The sequence below is a fragment of the Piliocolobus tephrosceles genome, chromosome 8 (assembly GCF_002776525.5).
Source record: "Piliocolobus tephrosceles isolate RC106 chromosome 8, ASM277652v3, whole genome shotgun sequence".
Lineage (NCBI taxonomy): Eukaryota > Metazoa > Chordata > Mammalia > Primates > Cercopithecidae > Piliocolobus > Piliocolobus tephrosceles.
The window spans coordinates 76,164,114-76,184,609 of NC_045441.1; the positions used below are offsets into that span (position 1 = coordinate 76,164,114).

General features: G+C 38.8%; 1 protein-coding gene across 9 annotated transcripts in view; it reads right to left on the bottom strand.

Annotated features, from left to right (window-relative positions):
* The window catches only part of DYNC1I1 (dynein cytoplasmic 1 intermediate chain 1), a 342,240-nt gene that overhangs the window by 61,284 nt on the left and 260,460 nt on the right, over positions 1-20,496 (bottom strand). For 8 of the 9 annotated variants that reach the window (XR_002734626.2, XM_023226604.1, XM_023226602.1 and 5 more), the window contains 3 exons: positions 9,745-9,891; positions 5,290-5,403; positions 2,308-2,441 (listed from right to left, as the gene is read on the bottom strand). Coding sequence is in view for 8 of the 9 variants with exons in the window: in XM_023226604.1 (XP_023082372.1) it covers positions 2,308-2,441; positions 5,290-5,403; positions 9,745-9,891 (395 nt within the window). In the remaining variant the exon portion in view is untranslated. The remainder of the gene's footprint in view (positions 1-2,307; positions 2,442-5,289; positions 5,404-9,744; positions 9,892-20,496) is intronic. The other variant, XM_023226607.1, reaches the window with a different exon arrangement.

Sequence of the window (20,496 nt, forward strand, 5' to 3'; positions counted from 1 at the left end):
CCTGAGGAACTGATCTTTGAAGTGGCCCCTGGTGAGACTCCACTTGCTCTTAACAGCATCCTGAAAGGGTTTATAGGGTGCAAAATGAGGACGTTGTTTAATTTATGGAAGTGGATTTGCACCTTCTCTATGTTAGGCGAAAAACAGCAATCCCCTGCTTCTCCCCCATAGACCTATATGACCCATTTAGAATGACTACAAAGCCAATGCCCGCTATGTTACAATTTTACTAAGGTCTGTATTTTATATTTCAGATGGATGGACCAATGTAAAAGCAAAATTAAGCTTGTAAAAAGATTTGTGGTGTGTGCCACAGGGACCCTTCTTTTGAACCAAAGTACATATTCTGATAGTGCTTAAAAAGTACAATAGCCACAAAACAAGAATGTTCATCATGTAAAATGTTATTCCCTTTACATGGAAATTATCAATGAATGTATTCTATAGCCTTTGCAGATAATTAAGGACCTAGGTAAAACCATGGGTTAAGTCAACTGAACCTATGCCCTGTTGACTCTAATACACATATAGATAAAGCTGTGACTCCAGGTATGGCCTATTATACTCTCTATGTCTCTAGTGCCACTTAAGACATTCTACTCATGCTCCAGATGTTAGTGTATTTATCTTTCCCACTGTCATCAGCTTTTTTGAAGAGAAAAACCAGGCTTACATGATGTCTGCAGGCCTTGTAGCACCTAACAATGCACTTTGCTCAAAGTAGGCATACAACAAATATATTTATAAATGAATAATTTTATCAAATTTTTTAATGCTTTGATAAAGCTTTAATGTGTGGTTCTAGCCTGCTTTTATGAAGGAGGATCATTGGGAATGGACCATGAGGCATATCTTCCTAAGTCATGTTTGAATCATGTGAGGGGGCAAATACTGCTTGTTTCTATGTGCAGAACAGCAGGGACATCACAGCTTGTATAGTTTGAGTGGAAAAAGTCACACAGCTAAGCCATGGATGCTTGTTATTTCTACAGATCACAGAAACACAGGGATATGAGCTTGGAACAATTTGTGGTTCTTCATTAAACCTTAATAGCCTGGGATGAGTGCAAGAGATGAAAAAAAAAAATAAATGGAATAAGAACTACTAAATTAAAACAGAAATTAAGCACCGGTGTGAACTAGTGACCCTTTCAAAAGATGTGAGGTCAACTGTTAAGCTTTGCATGCAATTTTACAATCTAGTCCAAACTATTGGATTCCACTTTATACTGACAACTCTGTCTTCCAGGGGCATTGTGAATCTCTCAGTTAAGGTAGAGTTCTTATCTATCACCTGGGAACTTCACGGTGGTTTGTGTGACTCACTCTATTCTGACCCCTCTGACTGGGAGGAAGGGTTTTAAGGCACTTCTCTAGATTGTATGGATTATATTATATATCATTTCTTTATCCCCAGTATATATTATTAGCTCCTCACTTACTATGTCCTAGCTACTGTGCAGGAAATCAAAGATGAAATGGAAATAATGTAGTAAGAGAAAAATGGCAGATGAATGAATAAACTAAAATATGATTAATGCTATTGTAGAAGCATTAAAAAAACATGAATTTGTCAACTTGACAGCCTATAGTCCTATCTCACTTATTCTACTTTAATTTTCTCCATAGCACTTATCATCCTAAACTATATATTTATTTGATTATTAGTAGTTTACCCTCAACTAGAATATGAACTCTAGGTCTGTCTTGTTCTTTAATGTATCCTTTTGATGGTGCCTGGCACATGGTAGGTTCTTAGTAAATATTCCTTGGAAGAGTGAATGAATAAAAGAAATGAAAATTCTATGGGACTTAAAAGTGGGAGTGGTTTTCTTTGCCCAAGAGTCAGGAAAGGTTTCACATGGAATTATCTCTGTGCTGACTCTTGAATGATGAGGAGGAATTAACCAGGTCAAGAAGGGAGAAATGCTAGACCTGGTAAAAGAAGTTGAGTATACAAACTCAATGAGGCAAGGAGGGATAAGAAATATTTGGGGATTGTTATCTCTGATGGGCACATGTCTAGACCCTGAAGGTATGCGGAGATGTTGGGAAGGTGCAAGTGGTCTGTTATGATATGCTCAGAAGCTTCAGCTGTTTTCCCTCAAGGCAGTGTGAACCACCACAGACTTATGAATAGCTAATGACCAGAGCAGATGTAGCTCTTTAAGATAATGAAGACTTGAAGTTGTGCTTTCCATTTTTTCAGAGATGTTTTCTCAAAATGTAAGGTGGTTAAAATCCAGAATGTGATAACAGACTTTCGGAAATGAAGAACATGTCATCAGTAAGGAAACAGAAAATCACCTTCCATGACGACAAGCCGTGTAGACTGTACCTTCCTCGCTGCCAACCACGAAGTTATTGACATCTCCTGTTGGGAAAGCCATTCCGGTAACAGCGACAGACTTGGACTTATTGTACACCAGCTCCATGCTCTCCTACCAAAACATGGTGTGGTTACATTTCCATCTGTCAACTCCTTGCCATGCCAAAGATAGCACGGAAAAATCATTTGGCTAAATCATCTGTTTGCTTTTCACACAGCGTTACAAAAGACCCCGGCTGTGCCAGAAACCATGCTTTACTGCCCCTGACATTCATGCTTCTGTGGATCTCTGGTTTCAGGCCGGCTGGATTTCATCAGCCTGTGCTGCTGCTTCTTAAGTCAGGCAGAGATGACAGGTGAGAATTTTGAAACTAATGGTGCAGAAACTAAAGATAATACTGTAATGGTTACACTTGTCAGCTCCAGGCTTTAATAAAACACACAATACCCTTGTATTTACAAACATTTTCAAAATCAATTGTTCATGAGAATACACATGTATTAATATCAGATGTACTAAGCACATTTGTCAAAGCAGGAGTATGTGTCCTCCATGGACTAAAACCAGAAAGTTGTCACTCAGGTCATAAAAACCAGATTTCAACAGGGACTAGATTTCATGCAGGGCAGCCATTGGGTGAATAGGCTATAAGCCTGAAAAGAACAATATTTAAATACGTATTTAAAATAGCAAATGGAAGTCTTTCTTTTATATAATATGATTTTTTAATTGAGAATTAAAGATTCCTAATCTTAAAAGATATACTGCTGAATTAAGTTTAATGACAGAAAAGAATAATCAATTATAACTAATATCCCTGAGTATTTCTGGCTATTTACATCAAATAGCCTATTTTGTGTGTGTGTGAAATAATTTTTAAAAAAATCATTCCGAGGTATCATATCATTATAGTTGCTTGAGAGTTTACTCTTTCTTGTGCAAATGAATGATCATTTTGGCCAAGGAGTCCATTAAATTGAAAGCGCAAGCTAACAGTCTAAGCAGCACAGACAAATTCTGATCCTGTGACGTGTTCAAAGTTTGTGATATCCATGCATAGGGAGCAACTGGGATAAGGGAGAGGATGCTGTGACTATGTCATATGGAAAACTGGATCATCCAGTGATCTGCTTCGCCACTAAAATTAGCAACAAGGAGGAAAAGTCCCTTTACCCACTTGGGAAAGAGGAAAACCAGGACAACTGTTAGATGCCCCTATTCCTCCCTGCCATCCATGGAAACCATGTCATGAAATCCTCCATCTTTGTAGAGACACAGGAGTCTGTGAGCATGCTAAAACTAATACAAATGGACTTAGAACCAACATACGACTGGTTTTAACCTAAACAAATACGTGTAATGAGCAAAATGGGCAATTAAAAATTCCTAAATAGGGGGTTTGCTCTTATGTCTGTTTATAATCTCCAGGCTTTTAAAAGAAAACAAAACATTACTGAGAATTTTAAGACAAAGACATAAAATACTAATCCCTCCAGGCCTCTATAATGTTAAAGATCAGCAAAAATAGAGGAACTTCAATTGTAAGCTGCTTATTAGCACTCTCTCTTTTTCCTTCCTAAAATTATTTTTTAAAACTTAGTATTCTTTACATCTGTATTTTGTGGAAACTTAAAGGAGGTTGGTTCTTCACAGTTTCCATATTTCCTTTTGTACGTGTGTGTGTGTGTGTGTGTGTGTATAATAAAACAATTATTATTTTTTGAAGAGACAAAGTCTCACTCTGTCACCCAGACTGGAGTGCAGTGGTGTGATAATAGTTCACTGCAACCTCAAACTCCTGGGCTCAAGCAATCCTCCTGCCTGACCCTCCCAAGGAACTTGGACTACAGACATATGCTACCACACCCAGCTAATTTTTTAAGTTTTGGTAGAAAAACTAAAGTTGTGTTGCCTAGGCTGGTCTTGAACTCCTAGGCTCAAATGATTCTCCCACCTCGGCCTCCCAAAGTGCTGGGATTACAAGTGTGAAGCACCGTGCTCTGTCTCCTTATGTACATTTTGAAACTTTAACTTCTTCTAAAATTGTGTGACAGACATTCTAGGGTTTTTATCCTGGGAAAGAATACGGGAATGTTAACATTGAGAATTATCTCCTAGATATCGTTTTGCAGTTTTCTTCATGTTTCCTTACATTTTGGTCAAAGGCTACAATGACTTCTTCTCTGTTGTTTTTGGCTGCAGGATAGTGAATACTGTTTTTTCACACAAAGAAATATGGAAAAGTGTGTGTGTATGTGTTCATGTGTGTATGCGTATGTCTTGTGTGTTTGTCTACATACGCATATCTTGCAAGTTACATTTAGTCGCCTCCCTTTGACAGCTTCTCCCACTTCTATTCCTTTGTTTGGTTCCCATTGTTGCAATCAGTATTGGTTTGCAGACTTGGGAACTTTTTCATTTTTGACTTCTCATTTACTGAGCAAGGAATGACAGGAGCCATACTAACAAATATTCCAGAGGGGAAAACAGATGGTTTGATAAATTCTTCATAGACACAGGCTGTTGTCTAGGCTATGGATACAAGCAAGGGCTTGGATTTCTGTTTTGCTGGGTTACCTTCCCTCCAATGCAAGTACCCATAAGGGATTGCTCTGCTGAGCTCCAACCTCGTTTGCATCTATTCAACAATGCTGTAGGGTAAGTACAATTCATACCACAGGTAACTTCCATAATTACTATGATTTAGAATGGATTATTTCATTTTCACTTGAAACTGACCTAAGGATTAATGTATTACAATAATTACATGATTTGTGGTAAAGGAAATGGGTTTTGGCTTCAAGAGAAGATTGCTGAAAGCAAGCCCTAGTCTTTCAAGTGCATCCATTGGTTTTAGCTCCTCTAGGATGTGAGGCTTTGGCTTTTAGGAACTATGTTCCATTAAGTAGGTATCTCTTTTAACCAGGATGGTGTTATGTGTAGGGAAAAACAAACCCACCTGTGGAGTTGAGAGCATGTCCAGGCTCCAGGAACACATTTTGCCATCAGTGGAGACAGTGATGAGGTTATGAGCATTCTGGGTCCCAACAACATTTACACAGTACACGGGATGCTGCAAAAACACAAACAAGGAAGATCAGACACAGATCCAAGAGGAAATGCTTACATTTGAGTGTCAAACACATTACTCTAAAACAAGGATTAAAGAGTGACATAATCCTACTATAATACAAGCATCAGGTCATTTGCTGCTTTTCATTTGAACCTGATTTCTTACTAAAAGCTCTGGCAGCAACACATAATAGTGGAAATACTTACAAAGCTTCACCTTGTTCAGTCAGAATGCAATGCAGTGGAACAGAAGGAAGCTAGAACAAATGAGGTTTGATGGGGCAGAGGCAATGCAGGGAAGTGAATTTGGATTACTGAATTTGGATTACTTGAACAAGTCTCCACTGCATAGTTTGGCTTCTAAGCTCAACAAGAGTGATGGAGGAAGACAGTCTTCAAAAGGGTAGAACTACTGACTTTTGGAAGGAATATATGTTACTAAATCTGGAGTTTAATGCTTTATAGTCACAATGCCAAACACTTGTTAACATTCTTTATACAAAGTGGTTAATATTCATACCATTTTAATCTGGGGAAGAGATACTGGTGGTGAGATTATTGGCACAGTGTACCTAGTGAGATAAAATTAGCTTCTTTTATGTTACTACAAAATCTAGGATAATAATATATTTATTTTTCAAAATACCATTTGCAGTAGTATAGAGGCTTAGATTTGGCCAGGGCATTGAGAAAGATCGTGTATACATCCCGGGAACCATACACAAGATGCTATAACCCTCTGTCATACTCTTGTGGGTTATCCCACTCTGCAGAATTCTAAACGGTAGGGTAAAATCATTTGCAGCTGTGTATTAGACACTAAATGGAAGGTTACCATGAGCAGAACCTACAGCATTTTGGGTTAGATTTCAGGCAGTTCAGCCATCAGTGGCCAAACCACACTTACTTGGTGCTTCTTTGTGTAAATAGCTGACAGTATAAGTCTTACCCTTGATGAGTTACTGTCCATAATACCTAGCCACAACTACAATGAAACAATATTTAATATTGGAAAGTTGATATTGTGTAAAGGATGGTTCCTAAACTATTATTATCATATAAACTGCTGGTCAGAAGGAGTGGTAATAATCATCTAATGTAGCTACTCATCTGCCTCAACCAAGAGGTCGTTCAAAGTCTGCTTAAACACCTTCCTTAAAGGGCAGCCAATTTTCGCAGTATCCTGGGGGAATTTTTTCCTCCACTAATGGGGATAAAGAAAGTTCAGGAGATACTTTCATTGCAGTGCCCTCTGAGACCAAACTAATCAAGTCAAAACAGTACAACTTTTTGAATATTTATAGACAGTTGTTCCCTATTACTCCTCTCCCTGCCAAATCTTTTCTTACCCAGACTATCACTAATTCCTTCATCTGTTCCTTGGGTACCTGGTTTTCAAAACCTTCCCTATCCGGGTGAATCTCTTTTGAAAATGTTGTATTTTGTCTGAGTTCCTCTTCCAGTGAGGTTCTGAGAATCAAACAGAACTGTCTACCTATAATCTGACCAGCAGAATATAGAAATCTGGGTAGCACTGAATTATCACTTTTCATGTGATAAAAAATATGCCTGCATTTAATGCATGCTAAGATTACATCTGCTTTTTTGACAATTATATCACCTATTTCCCCTATGTTGATGGACAGTCAGCTAAGTCCCTATGTCTTTCACACCATGTCCCTACTGAAACTTCCAAATGAATCAGCCTTAGTGGATCTGCACAGTGGTAAGTACAGCAGAGATCTGAAGCTAAATGTTATCCCAATCAATTCTCTAAGTATCAGGAGGGCTGATTGGTTGTGGGATTGTAGGCGATGCTCTTTCCCAAGTCTCTGGTGCATGTAGAGCCTGAGGCAGTGTATTATCAAGCCTGGAGCCACACAGCACGCTAACCTCTGTGTGGAAATCCAGTGGAAGATTGGATGTAACAAATTTTCACCTGAAAATGGTATAGACTTAGTAAAACTGAAGAATGGGAAGGCAGGGTCCAAATACTGTTATGAACCTGAAATCCATCTTGCTTTTCAACAAGAGTCCAGTGGGGCTTCTTTGATAACCACTGAGCATCAACACAAATCATTAAACACTAACAGATTAAGACTCAGAAAGGTCCAGCAGAGAAAGAAAGCAAGTATAGAAGAATAATAGAGCTAGGTGCCTGGAGAAAGAGAGTGTGTGGCAGCCCCTCCCAGGCTTTAATCAGCAGTACTGGCCTGTGCTTCCATGAGTAATAAAACTCAGTTTAAAAGAAAAAGAGGTGTAATGAAACCAAAACAGAAGCAGACACTGGGGCATGCTTACACACACACACACACACACACACACACACACACACACACACAACTCTATCATTAAGGAAGAGAAAAGCTACAGTACACCTAATTTTTCCAGTATAGATGCCAGATTGTTTTTATTTATTTTGGAAATAAACTTACTGTGTGCCTGAAGGATTTTGTTTTACTTATGATTTCCTGTTGTCCCATATGCATATGTGTGGTGGGTGTGAAAGGAAATTAGTGAGTAATCTGTGGTGGGCCTCTTTTTCCTTTTTGATCCTGGTACCAATCAGCCAGCCAATAGTGAAAGTTGAAAGACAGTCACAAAATTAACTGCTCACTTTCAGCTATCGATTAGAAAAAACAAACAAACAAAAAACCCCAAAATAACAACAACAACAACAAAAACACACAGCAAAAGAGAAAGGTGGACAAGTTTTGTTTCTTTTTTTTTTCTTTCTTTCTTTCTTTCTTTTTTTTTTTTTTTAGAGGAAATCTCCCTCTGTCACCCAGCCTGCAGTGCAGTGGTACAATCCTGGCTCACTGCCACCTCTGCCTCCCGGTTTCAAGCGATTCTTATACCTCAGCCTCCCAAGAAGCTGGGATTACAGGCGTGCACCACCACACCCAGCTACTTTTTGTATTTTTAGTAGAGACAGTGTTTCTCCACGTTGGCCAGCCGGATCTCGAACCCCTGGCCTCAAATCTCGGCCTCCCAAAATGCTGGCAGTAGAGGCGTGAGCCACCATGCCTGGCTTATTTTATTTTCTAATGGAAGTAACATCAGTAAGTTTGATAATAATGGTATTTTAGTTGTGATGATCACACTCTAAGTTACTTGCAAAAGAAATGTTAATTCTTTGGAAGAGTTCCTGGGTTTGAATTTTCCCCAAAACCTTACTGCTAAATGTTTTAACATTTGGATTTACAACTTCAGAAATTTCAGAAGGTACATTCAGAAACACACCAGCCATCCAAACAGGGCCAAGTCATGGTTTCACAGTACTTTGCCAAACACCTGCATCAAGCCCACCTTCTCCTGGGCCACAATTTTCTGTTATTAGTTGGGGGAAATGGGTAGGCAAGAGCAATTTCCCAAGATTCCCAAGAACTAGTTTCACATGCATGTGTCTTTGGCCCCAGTCAATCAGAATTGGGGCTGACTTGGTATTTGTCATTTCCCATTGATAATCTTACAAGAGTGGGAGAATTTTCCTCCTCATGGACTTAGCTAAACAGCTGGCAGTCCTTTTTCATGCCAGAGTGCTTTTGAGGCCAGCATATGAAACAAATGCGGCAAATGCATTAAGGAAATTGAAAACAAGAGTAGGGCTGTATCCTTGGGCATAATTTGGGCATTTCAGAGAAAGAACATCAGTTACCCTGAGTGTCAAGGTAGCAAGGATTGATGGAGACACGCCTGTCTTCTCATTCCTCTGAACAATTGCTGTACACACCTGTCATTCTCTTAAAGGAAATGACAGAGTAGTTGTCTTATGAACACTTATACTGAACCTCTTCTACTAAATTATGGGTAATGGTTTTGAGATGTTGACTTTTAACCCCAAGGATTATATTGTCACTGTAGACTTTATGTTGAGACTTACACTACACATTCCAGAATTTAAAGTCAAAGTACTCTCTCAAATCACAAATGGAAAAGGCCTGTTGGCAAAAGTCCCGTATATCATCCCTTGACATGAAATCCTTACTCTTCAGGATCTATTTGAAAATACGTTTCCACCTTATAATGTAAATGCATAGGGTTTCTTTGGGAAAACAATTCCACAGATGCCTCGTCCAAGGTTTCTCTTCACTGGTGGCCTTTGGGAGAGCCAAGGAGATCCTCCCTACATCCTAGCACATGTAGGTTATTAAGAGACATACCTAAAGCCAGTGATTCCTTCATGTACTTTTTACTCAATTTTTAGTTGGTCAGGATTCAATCATAATAAAGTAGATCCTCCCAACTTGGCATTACTGAAAACATCCATACTTTTTGAGTAGAGTTATTTTCTCTTTCAGGGCCTGGTGGCTCACAGGGATATGGCAAAAATTTGCATTACCGTGTGTGCAGCAGCTGATAAGGGTGTCCGCTGCACTGGAGTCCTTCGATGACTGCGATTGTCCCAGAGAACAATCTGGCCCGAGTAAGTCCCACCAACCACCAAGTTAGGATGGAAACGGGCAAAGCAGACTGACATCACAGAGGACTGTCAGGGAAAAGGAGAGAGAGAAAGAGATGCACTGTGAAATGGTTGCAGACGGCTTATTTCTTCCTGAAAACAGTTCATCACATAAACTCAATACATCCTGGAAAACAAAAAGCAATTTAAAGCTGGGACTGTAAAAGTGCATAGTTACTAAGAAATTTTGTACATAGGCACGGGACTTTCTTGGAGAGGCTGACCAATGGTTACTCCTTGCAATCTGAAATTTGAAGTCCTGTCCATTTTATCAAATAGGCATAAAACCTATCTTAAGTACATCATTGTTTTGTGGTCTGTAAAGCTTGCTTTATGGACATTTCTCATTTGTCACATAAAATTGCAACAGAACTAATATTAATTCTCCACTAAAGCCTTTACGAAGCAATTTTTTACTTTGAGAGCATGGCCACATCAAATTACACAATTTGCAGTGTTGGTAAAGGCAGAGTCATTCTAGCTTCAAGGGCTTTAAGATGAGGTCTTCTTTTTGTTTTTGCCTTAATGTAGACTTCCAGGAAGTATACTGACCTCAGACTGATCCAACCGACTCCTCCCAAAATTCTCTCACCTCCCATGGGCATTCTTCCTGACCTTAATTCTGCCCACTGCAGAAAATTCTTAATGTTATTCCTTGCCTATTTTAACAAACAACCAGAAATGGATTTCAGTCCAGTCCAGCTCTGCCCTGGTCTGTCATAGTCTGTCACAAATGTGGTTTCTGAAGCCCCACAAAAGACTACTGGGCACTACATTTTGTAGGAAATTACTTAGCTGACATAGAACCATAATGCACTTAAAGTCAGACAAGTTACTGTTCCACATCTACTAAGTCCATTTTTATTCCTACAGTACTTTTCATATTTGCATTTATAAGCTAAAGTAATTTTTTTAGTCAATACATTTCATGCCTTAATTAAATTAAATGAAGTCACTGAGAACTTACCATGTGTAAAGAAGGCACTGTACCAGGAATGGTAGGAATAAAAGGGTAGTCATTGCCCTCAGCAAATTTGTGCTCTGGGAAAGGGAACTAAAAAACATGGACACAGATGAACAGATGGGCTACCAGTCCATACGGTGCCTTTGTGGAAAACAGAAAAGGGTATCCTCTGCAGAAACACAGTCATATGGGCAGGTGCACGCCTTGGCAAATGGAGAGTAAGATGGATTTTCATCCCTACGTGTCCCTTCGGCTTGACGTTCTTGTGCAGAGCACAACTTGCACGCCCAAGTAGCAGCCCTGAATGTGATACATGCTATGACTAAATTGTAGGAGCATGTGGAGTGTGTGTGTGTGTCTCTGTGTGTGAGGGGGATAGATGGAAAGAGAAGATTTGTTTTTGTTAGGGAGGGGGAGAGGAGGCTGCAAACGGTGAGATGGTTGGAAAGACCTCATGGAAGAGGATGAATCACACCTTGAAGTATACATGGAACATTCAAAGACTGGAGAGAAGCAACAGGCATTCCTGAAGGATAGGATAATGAAGGAAAAGGACTAAAGGCAGCAAAATGAGACTTGTGCGCAGCTCATAGTCTTTTTTGACTGGAAAGGGACTTGCATGGAAGAATCAGATAGTAAGAAGTGTGGCTGAGAGATTGCCTGGGCTAGACAGCAGAAAGCTTTGAATGAGATTATTTGGAATTTTTTCTGTGGACAATGGTGAGAAATCACAACTTTTGGAGCAAATGAGTGAGAGGATCCAAGGTCATAGCTGATACACCAGCAAAGTAGTAACAACAACAACAAAAAACCCAAACAAAAACCTAAGACGTCTTTTTGACTAGTAAACTAAACATCTATTAAAATAAAACAGAACAAGACAAAAAACAAGAAACCAAACCCAGATCTCCTATCAGCCTAAGGCTTCCTAGTTAGAAACAGCCTCAGATACTCTGAGGGAGAATAAAGAATGTAGACTATTTTTCAATGTCATGTTTCCCTACTTTGAATGATTTTCAGTTTCAATTCCTTGAACATGATTCAATGGAGAACATGCTCATGCCCCAATCTGGTTTTCATAAAGTTCAAGAATAACTCTCAATAATGATACTGAATTAAAGAAAAAGAAAATAATGCTGGTCAGCTTCTTGTTTTACACATCCCACAGAAATGATTCTTAGCTTTCAATTGATGAAATTCTTATGTTGCTGGAGCTATGTTGGAAACTTTTTTTTAAAGCTTCAGAAAGATATAAAATTATCCAGGTGGTATCAACAATTGAATTTACCAAAGCTCAAATCAATATGGATAAAGGAATGTCATTCAATTTTTAAAATGCAGAATTCAACCACTTGATTGCTTCTGTGTTTCAGCTAAATCCCAGCAAATATCCCTCCCAAGCTTGTACTGTTTGTTGAGACTAAACCAGAGGAAAACCAGCAGTGGAGGTATTTCTATAAAACTGAAACACATAGTTGGCAATCAACTAGAACCCAACCCCATAGGGTGACAACTCTAAAACCTACTTGTCCATTCATTAATTTGGTCATTCTTCATTCATTCATTCATTCATCCAACACTTACCACCAACAAAGGACTACTAAACCATTTCAAAAAATTTTAAATGTCACAAAAGCCCCCATCTCAAATTCAGTTTTATTTAAATTTGATAAAAAGTGAAGTTAATGCTAAAAAAATGTAACACCAGCTTGCAGCACCAGAGTTCTGCCTCCAGAGTCTACTTTGTTTTGCTGAAAACCTATTTTTACAATATATCCATAAGGAAAAAGAGTAGACTTTTTTTTTCATTTTCTATTTGGAAGATGAGGTATAGTTATGTTCATCAATTTCACTTATATCTTAGGCTCAACACATTAATTATAATATATGTTATATGTATTACATGACATATATGTTAAAATATATATGGATATGTTTACATATCTATTCTGTGTTCAACACAGGTATCCAGGGTACACCACACTACACACCATCATTCAGGTAAAAACACTAGGGTAGTAAGATCTCAATGACCTAGATGTAAACTTGAGAATTCAGTCATTTCACAAGATGTCTTTACATACCCTGATGTTTGATGTAATGGTGGCCAACATTTGGATGAGTGAGTTAATTTTTTATTTTTCATCCAAAAGTTTCCTTGCTTTGTTATTCTATAAGAATATATGTGTATAGATATTTTTATAGTCTTAACTGCAGTTTGGACAATGAGAGCTCCTCTTTTAATTTGGAAAGTCTACATCAACAATCCTCAGAGTAAAAGATCTCAGAAATCTTTTACTGTTGCAACCCCCTGCTGTTACCACAGTTACCTATGTAGTCATTGCTGTTGCTGCTAATTGTCATAGAATTTACTGACTGTCAGTAAAAAGAGCAAATGATATCATCCTGTCAACTACCTTTATTTGGTTAAAAGTAAAAAAGCATTTCAGAAAAATTGGTTGACACTACTAAAAAATGTGGGGATTTTTGTCCTACATTTTTAACAGTACGTTTTTCTGGAGATAAAATCTAAAAAATCATCATTAGTAACACCATTGTTATTTTTCAAAATTTCATTACTTCCCTATGCAGTTGAAATTTTATATTAAGTTATTCAGTGTTATAATAAAGCATTATTAAACTAAGACTAACAAAATGCAGACAAACAAAATTAACTGAAAACAAGAAGTTTCCTAGCCTTGTTATTCTATAAGAATATATATGTGTATAGGTATTTTTAGAGTCTTAACTATTTCCTATTCTATTTTATTCAAGGTCTCGCTCTGTAATTAAAATGTTAATGCCTTAGAATTACTTTGAAAAATAATGTATGGCCTTTAAAAATTCAAATCAAGCTGGGTGCAGAGGCTCACACCTATAATCTCAGAACTTTGGGAGGCCAAGGTAGGAGGATTGCTTAAGCCTAGGAGTTCGAGACCAGCATGGGCAACATGGCGAAACCCCATCTCTATAAAATACTTATAAAAGAAAAATCAATCAAGTGTTTACCTGAGTGGAAAATAATTATAAAGTTGGTGAGGATTTTTCGATAATGTTAACTAATCAGAGTAATTTTTCCTGACGCTACAGTTGAACTCTATTTTCACAAGGCTATTGATTTCATTGATGTGGCCATATTGTTGGTCAAATCAGGGGCTCATATGATGAGGTCATATGTAACAAGCTTAATGAAAAGCTGGTAAGACTGACTGTAAATATTCCAACACATACAACAGAAAGACAGTGTTACATCAGGAACCACAATTTCTAAGAGGGCAAGCATCACATTTTGATTATTTGCACAATATGTTCCTCCCAAGTTCAGACAAGCAAAGTTTTGAGACTGTATTTTGCAGACCAAGTCATCTCTATTGACAGTTTCCAAAGTCTTTAGCAGATGCCTTAGACCAAAGGCTCCTGAGAAAAGGGTTTTTTTTTTTTTTTTTTTTTTTTTGAGACGGAGTCTCGCTCTGTCGCCTAGGCTGGAGTGCAGTGGCCAGATTTCAGCTCACTGCAAGCTCTGCCTCCCGGGTTTATGCCATTCTCCTGCCTCAGCCTCCCAAGTAGCTGGGACTACAGGCGCTCGCCACCTCGCCTGGCTAGCTTTTTGTATTTTTTTTTTTTTTTCTAGTAGAGACGGAGTTTCACTGTGTTAGCCAGGATGGTCTCGATCTCCTGACCTCGTGATCCACCCGTCTCGGCCTCCCAAAGTGCTGGGATTACAGGCTTGACTCACCGTGCCTGGCCAAGGGTTTGTTTTTTAATCCTGAGCAGATGGCCCAGTTACTGGCCACCCCTGCAAAGACAGACCACCTCCTTATCCGCATAGCCACATGTTCACTTGCACATGAGCTGACCCACTAAACAGAGTTCCATCTCTTCATCATCTATTTAAAGAGAAGTCAGTTTATTTTACACCATTCACAGGGAATTCCAAAGAGATGAGGGTGAGATTCAGCTTGGAATGTCTCCCTTCACTCACTGCACACCATCACTACATTCAATTCAAGTTAGCCCAGACCTGTCTTTAAGTGGCTGTGGAGGCTGTTTTCTATTTTGTAGAGCTAATCCAGGCCAGCTTAGAGATGGTACTTCCCCTTAACCACAGACCCAGATGCCCAGGGTGAACAACCTTTGGTCATTCCTGGCTGGGAAGCTTACCTTCTAGGCTCCCATTTGATCTGGTTGCCTCTGACCTTCTGTGCATGGCACTCTGCCCACTCCACAGCCATTATGCCTGGGTGGGAGAAATAGGGGTTCTGCTTTCAAAAAGCATCTCCTATTTCAAGTACCATCTCTTCTGGGGAGAGGATGGTCCTCAGGGAGGGACTGGTCATATTGTTGCCATATGCTGTTTAATGGTGGCTGACGTTTTATTTGCCTAAAAACAAATGCTTCACTGTCTGAGGGCTTTGAGGCAGACAGATCAGATGCTTCTAGCTACTAGTGAACTAGTATGTATTTCTGCCAGTACCTAAAAAACCCACAAAGATATTTCTTTCGTTAATGGAAAAGTGTATTTGGAGAAGACTGCTGTTGAAAACCCCTCCTATAGGCAACCATGTAGCACCAGGCATTTGGCAACATGGGAGGTGTGAAGCTGGTCAAGATGACATGAGTCATGGGTCAGGCACTTAACTTTAATTGAGATGAAGGGAAAGGGTCTTTTTTTCTTCTTCTTCTTCTTATTATTATTGAGACAAGGTCTCGCTCTGTAACCCAGGCTGGAATAAAATGGCACAGTCACAGCTCACTGCAGCCTCGAACTCCTGGGCTCAAGGGATCCTCCTGCCTCAGCCTCCTGAGTAGTTGGGATTACAGGCACATGAAACCACACCGAGGTAATTTAAAAATTTTTTTTGTAGCGATGGGGTCTAGCTATGTTGCCATGGCTGGTCTCCGACTCCTGGGTTCAAGCAATCCTCCTGCCTCAACCTCCCAAAGTGCTGGGATTACAGGTATGAGCCAACATTTCCAACCTCTTTTTTCTTCTAAAACTATCCCTTCCTCTCTCTAAGTCTCTGTCCTGGGGTGCACAGGCTATTCTTCTAAATTCTAAGAGGAGTAAGCATCTACCAAAAGTTATCACCCCATTAATGTGGGGATGCCCGGGAGCAAAGATTGAGTTAGTTACCTGCTCCTTCTTGACACTGTTTATACTAAGAAATAAAAAGCAGCTGATTCTAAAATTTGATTTCCTATAGATTAGAAATCTTGATAACCTTTCTTAGAATTCCTTGTAATTTTCATGTCTTTCAGTATTTAGACCCTATCATGTGCCTTGTCCTGGCTTTTATGCTGAGAATACAAAGGTAGTATGCAAACGACAAATAACATACCATTTCACATCCACTAGGTTGACTATAATTTTTTTAAAATGGAAGTAAGTGTTGGTGACAATGTGGAGAGATTGGAACACTCAATACAATGCTTGTGGGAATGTACAATGGTGCAGCCACTCTGGAGAACAGTCTGGCAGTTCCCCAAAACATTAAACATAGAATTATCATATGTCCCACCAGTTCCACTCCTAGGTATATACCCAAGATAACTGAAAAAATATGTCTTCACAAAAGCTTGTACACTAATGTCCACAGCGGCATTATTCATAATAGTTAAAAAGTGGAAACAACTCAAATGTCCCTCAACTGTGGAATGAATAAACGAAATGTGGTAAATCCATACAATGGAATGTTTGGCAATGAAAAGAATGAAGTACTGATGCATGCTATAGCATGGATGAACCTTGAAATCATTACACTAACTGAAACAACTCATAAAAGGCCTCTTATTATATGATTCCATTTACATAAAATGTCCAGAATACGCAAATCCATAGAGTTAGGAAGCAGAGTCGTGGTTGCCTAGGGCTGGGCTTGGAAGGAATGAGGTATGACTACTAAGTACGGGGTTTCTTTATGTGATGATAAAAATGTTCTGGAATTAGACAATGCTAATTGTCCAACTTTGTGACTATACTAAAAAAACACAAAACTGTATGCTTTAAAAGGGTAAACTTGTGGTTTGTGAAATATATCTTAATTGTTAAAAGTGTACAGACATGTTTCTGACCTCATGAAATTTACCAACCTTATTTGTTATCTTCAAGACAACTGTGTCTGGACTGCTTGAATCATCCTTTCCTCAAACAATTATTTTTCCCTCTTTCCTTCTTCCTGAGCATCATCTTCAGTTTCTACTCCCTGAGAGGCAGGAAGGTAGAAAGGGAGGACTGGCTGACCCAGAGTTCCAAGAACTGACTTTCTGCTCTGAAACCCTACTAGCTGTGTGAATCCTTTAAGCCTTAAGTTGTTTGTCTGCATATTTGAGGGACATTTCTCAAATTATTTATTTTTTAAAATTGTGGTGAAATATTCATAACATAAAATTTGTTACCATCCTAACCATTTTCAAGTGTATGGTTCAGTGACATTAAACACGTTCACATTGTTGTGCAACCATCACCATCATCCATCTCCAGAACCTTTTGATCTTCTCCAATTGAAACTTGGTACCCTTTAAACACTAACTCCTCACTCCTCACTCCTCCCCTATCCCCCATCCCCCATCACTCTTCATTAGCCTCTGGTAACCACCATTCTACTTTCTGTCTCTACAAATTTGACTACTTGAGGTACCTCATATAAGTATTATCATATAATATTTATCCTTTTGTGATCAGCTATTTCACTTAGCATAATGTCCTCACGGTTTATCTATGTTGTAGCATGTGTCAAAATTTCTTTCCTTTTTAAAGCTGAATAATATTCCATTGTACATGTATACTACATCTTGTTTTATCCATTCATTCATCAGTGGACACTTTTTGACTACTGTGAATAATGCTGCTAAGAACATGGGTGCACAAACATCTCTTTGAGATCTTGCTTTCATTTATTTTGGGTACATACCCATAAGTGGAAATGCTAAATCATAATGTAGTTCTATTTTTGATTTTTTGACAAACCATCACACTGTTTTCTGTAGCAGTGATATAGTTTGACTGTGACCCCACTCAAATCTCTTCTTGAATTTCCATGTGTTGTGGGAGGGACCCAGTGGGAGGTAACTGGATCATGGGGGCAGGTCTTTCCCATGGTGTTCTTGTGGTGGTGGGTGGGTCTCACAAGATCTGACAGTATTATAAGGGGGAGTTCCCCTGAATGAGCTTTTATTTTTATTTTTGCCTACTGTCATCCATGTAAGACATGACTTGCTCCTCCTTACCTTCTGCTATGATGGTGAGGCTTCCCCATTCAGGTGGAATTGTAAGTCCATATTAAACCTCTTTCTTTTGTAAATTGCCCAGTCTTGGGTATGTCTTTATCAGCAACATGAAAACGGACTAATGCAAGCAGCCGCACCATTTTACATTCCACCCACAATACATAAGGGTTTCAATTTCTCCATGTCCCTCACCAACACTTGCTATTTTCTGTTTTTTTTTTTTGTTTGTTTTTTGCTTTCTTTTTAGTATTAGCCATTCCAATGGATATGAGGTATCTAAGCCTTATTTTGTTTTGTTTATAACAGGAGCATAACAGTTCTTACCCTACCTATGGAACAGGCATTTTCTTTGCCTATTTTCCCTGGGGCTGTTGGAAGATTTGAATTAGGTAATATAGTTAGTTTAAAGACAGACAAAGAATATATTCCCACATAGAATTAGAAATTACTACCTCCTGATTCGAAGAATCATCTCCTCTTGCTCAACAAATCTTTCTCCAGTAATTTCAGTAGTAATTCTTGGTCCTGTCCTGATGATGGAGGTTGTCCTGATGATCTAGTAACACATGTTACTACATCATTTATTATGTGGTTTAATTATTTTAAGTCCTTATTCTTGACAGTTTTTTCACACCTTGAATTAGAGCTGGACTCTATTGATCTGTGATGTGACTTGACATCTAATTATTATTTATTCATCATTTATAGGTACCCTTCAGACTATTTTCTAAATCAGTATTACTCCAAATTTGCCTGTAACTTAGCATCAATTGGGGGGGCTTTAAAAAATCTCAAATGCTCAGGTCACATCTTATACCAATTTAGTCAGAATTTCTGGGAGTGCGACTGGGGCATCAGTATTTTGCAGTCAAATGTGAAAAGTACTGTTTTAAATTAATGGTGCTTAAGCTTATCTGAATAAAAAAAAAAGCACTTGGAGAGTTCATTAAACACACAGATTGGTTACCAGGGGCTGGAATAGAAGGACTGGAGAGATATTAGTCAAAGGACATAAAATTTCAGTTAGACAGGAGGAATAAATTCAAGAGATCTACTGTACAACATGGTGACTACAGTTAATAACAATATATTATATATTTAAGAATTGCAGAGTAGATTTTATGTGTTCTCACTATAAAAAATGATGTGTATATTAAATAGCTTGATTTAACCCTTCTACAATGTATACATATCAAACAAAACACCATGTTGTATACAATAGATATATACAATTTTGCTTGTTAATTAAAACAAATAAACAAAAAACACAAACCCCTGGGTCCTCACTGTGATATACTGAATCAGAATTTCCAAGGTAGACATCTAGTGATCTGCGTATTTAACAAACACATGTAGGTGCTTCATATTATGGAGAAAAATGAAAAACACGGTTCTAAAACAATTAATTTGTGGAGTATGACCCAATATCATTGTGGAATAAGTTTCCTTCCGCGTCTGGATATTTGCCTTATGGAATCATTTGTCATTTTCGCAACCAGCCCAATCGAGAAACTTACGATATGTTCCTTTGCTAGAATACCACAGCTTAATTTCCTTCAAGATTATTTGCTAGCTTTTTTTTTTTCTTTTTTTTTTTTTTGAGATGGAGTCTCGCTCTGTACCCAGGCTGGAGTGCAGTGGCAAGATCTCCACTCACTGCAAGCTCCGCCTCCTGGGTTCACGCCATTCTCCTGCCTCAGCCTCCCAAGTAGCTATGACTACAGGCACCTGCCACCGCACCCGGCTAATTTTTGTATTTTTAGTAGAGATGGGGTTTCACCGTGTTAGCCAGGGTGGTCTCGATCTCCTGACCTCGTGATCCACCCGTCTCGGCTTCCCAAAGTGCTGAGATTACAGGCGTTGGCCACCGCGCCCGGCCTATTTGCTAGTTTTTACATCTCTCCTTGTTTCTCCTCTCCACTGAAATAATTAGGCTCTTAGAAAATGGTAAATAAAAAAGAAGTGAAGGTTTAGGTCCCAGCTTCTCTGAACATCACTCTCCATGTAGACACTAGGAGTTTTCTTGTTTATTGTCAGGAATGCTAATGAACATTATCACTGTCACCCCCAGCTACATGGCTATTTACTTGTGGCCAGCATTCCAACATTTTTGCGCACTTACTAAATAAGTGTCAAGCATATACTACACATGGCTGTATCAGTCCTACTAGGTGGGTAATATTGCCTATATTTTTTCGAATTAGGAAACCCAGGCTCAGAGAAGTAAGCCACTGGCTTAAGATCAAATTAATAGTAAGTGGCAAAGCCCAGATTGGAACTACAGCTTGGCTGACTTTGACATCAATATACTGTGAAAACTTGTATCGGTTGAATGCAAGTGCCTCTTCTTTTTGAGATACGTGTCCTGCCCGAGCACCACATTTCTTACTTCCTCACCTCTGTGGGACTGGTAGTCACAGGCTAAGCCTCATGCATACCCA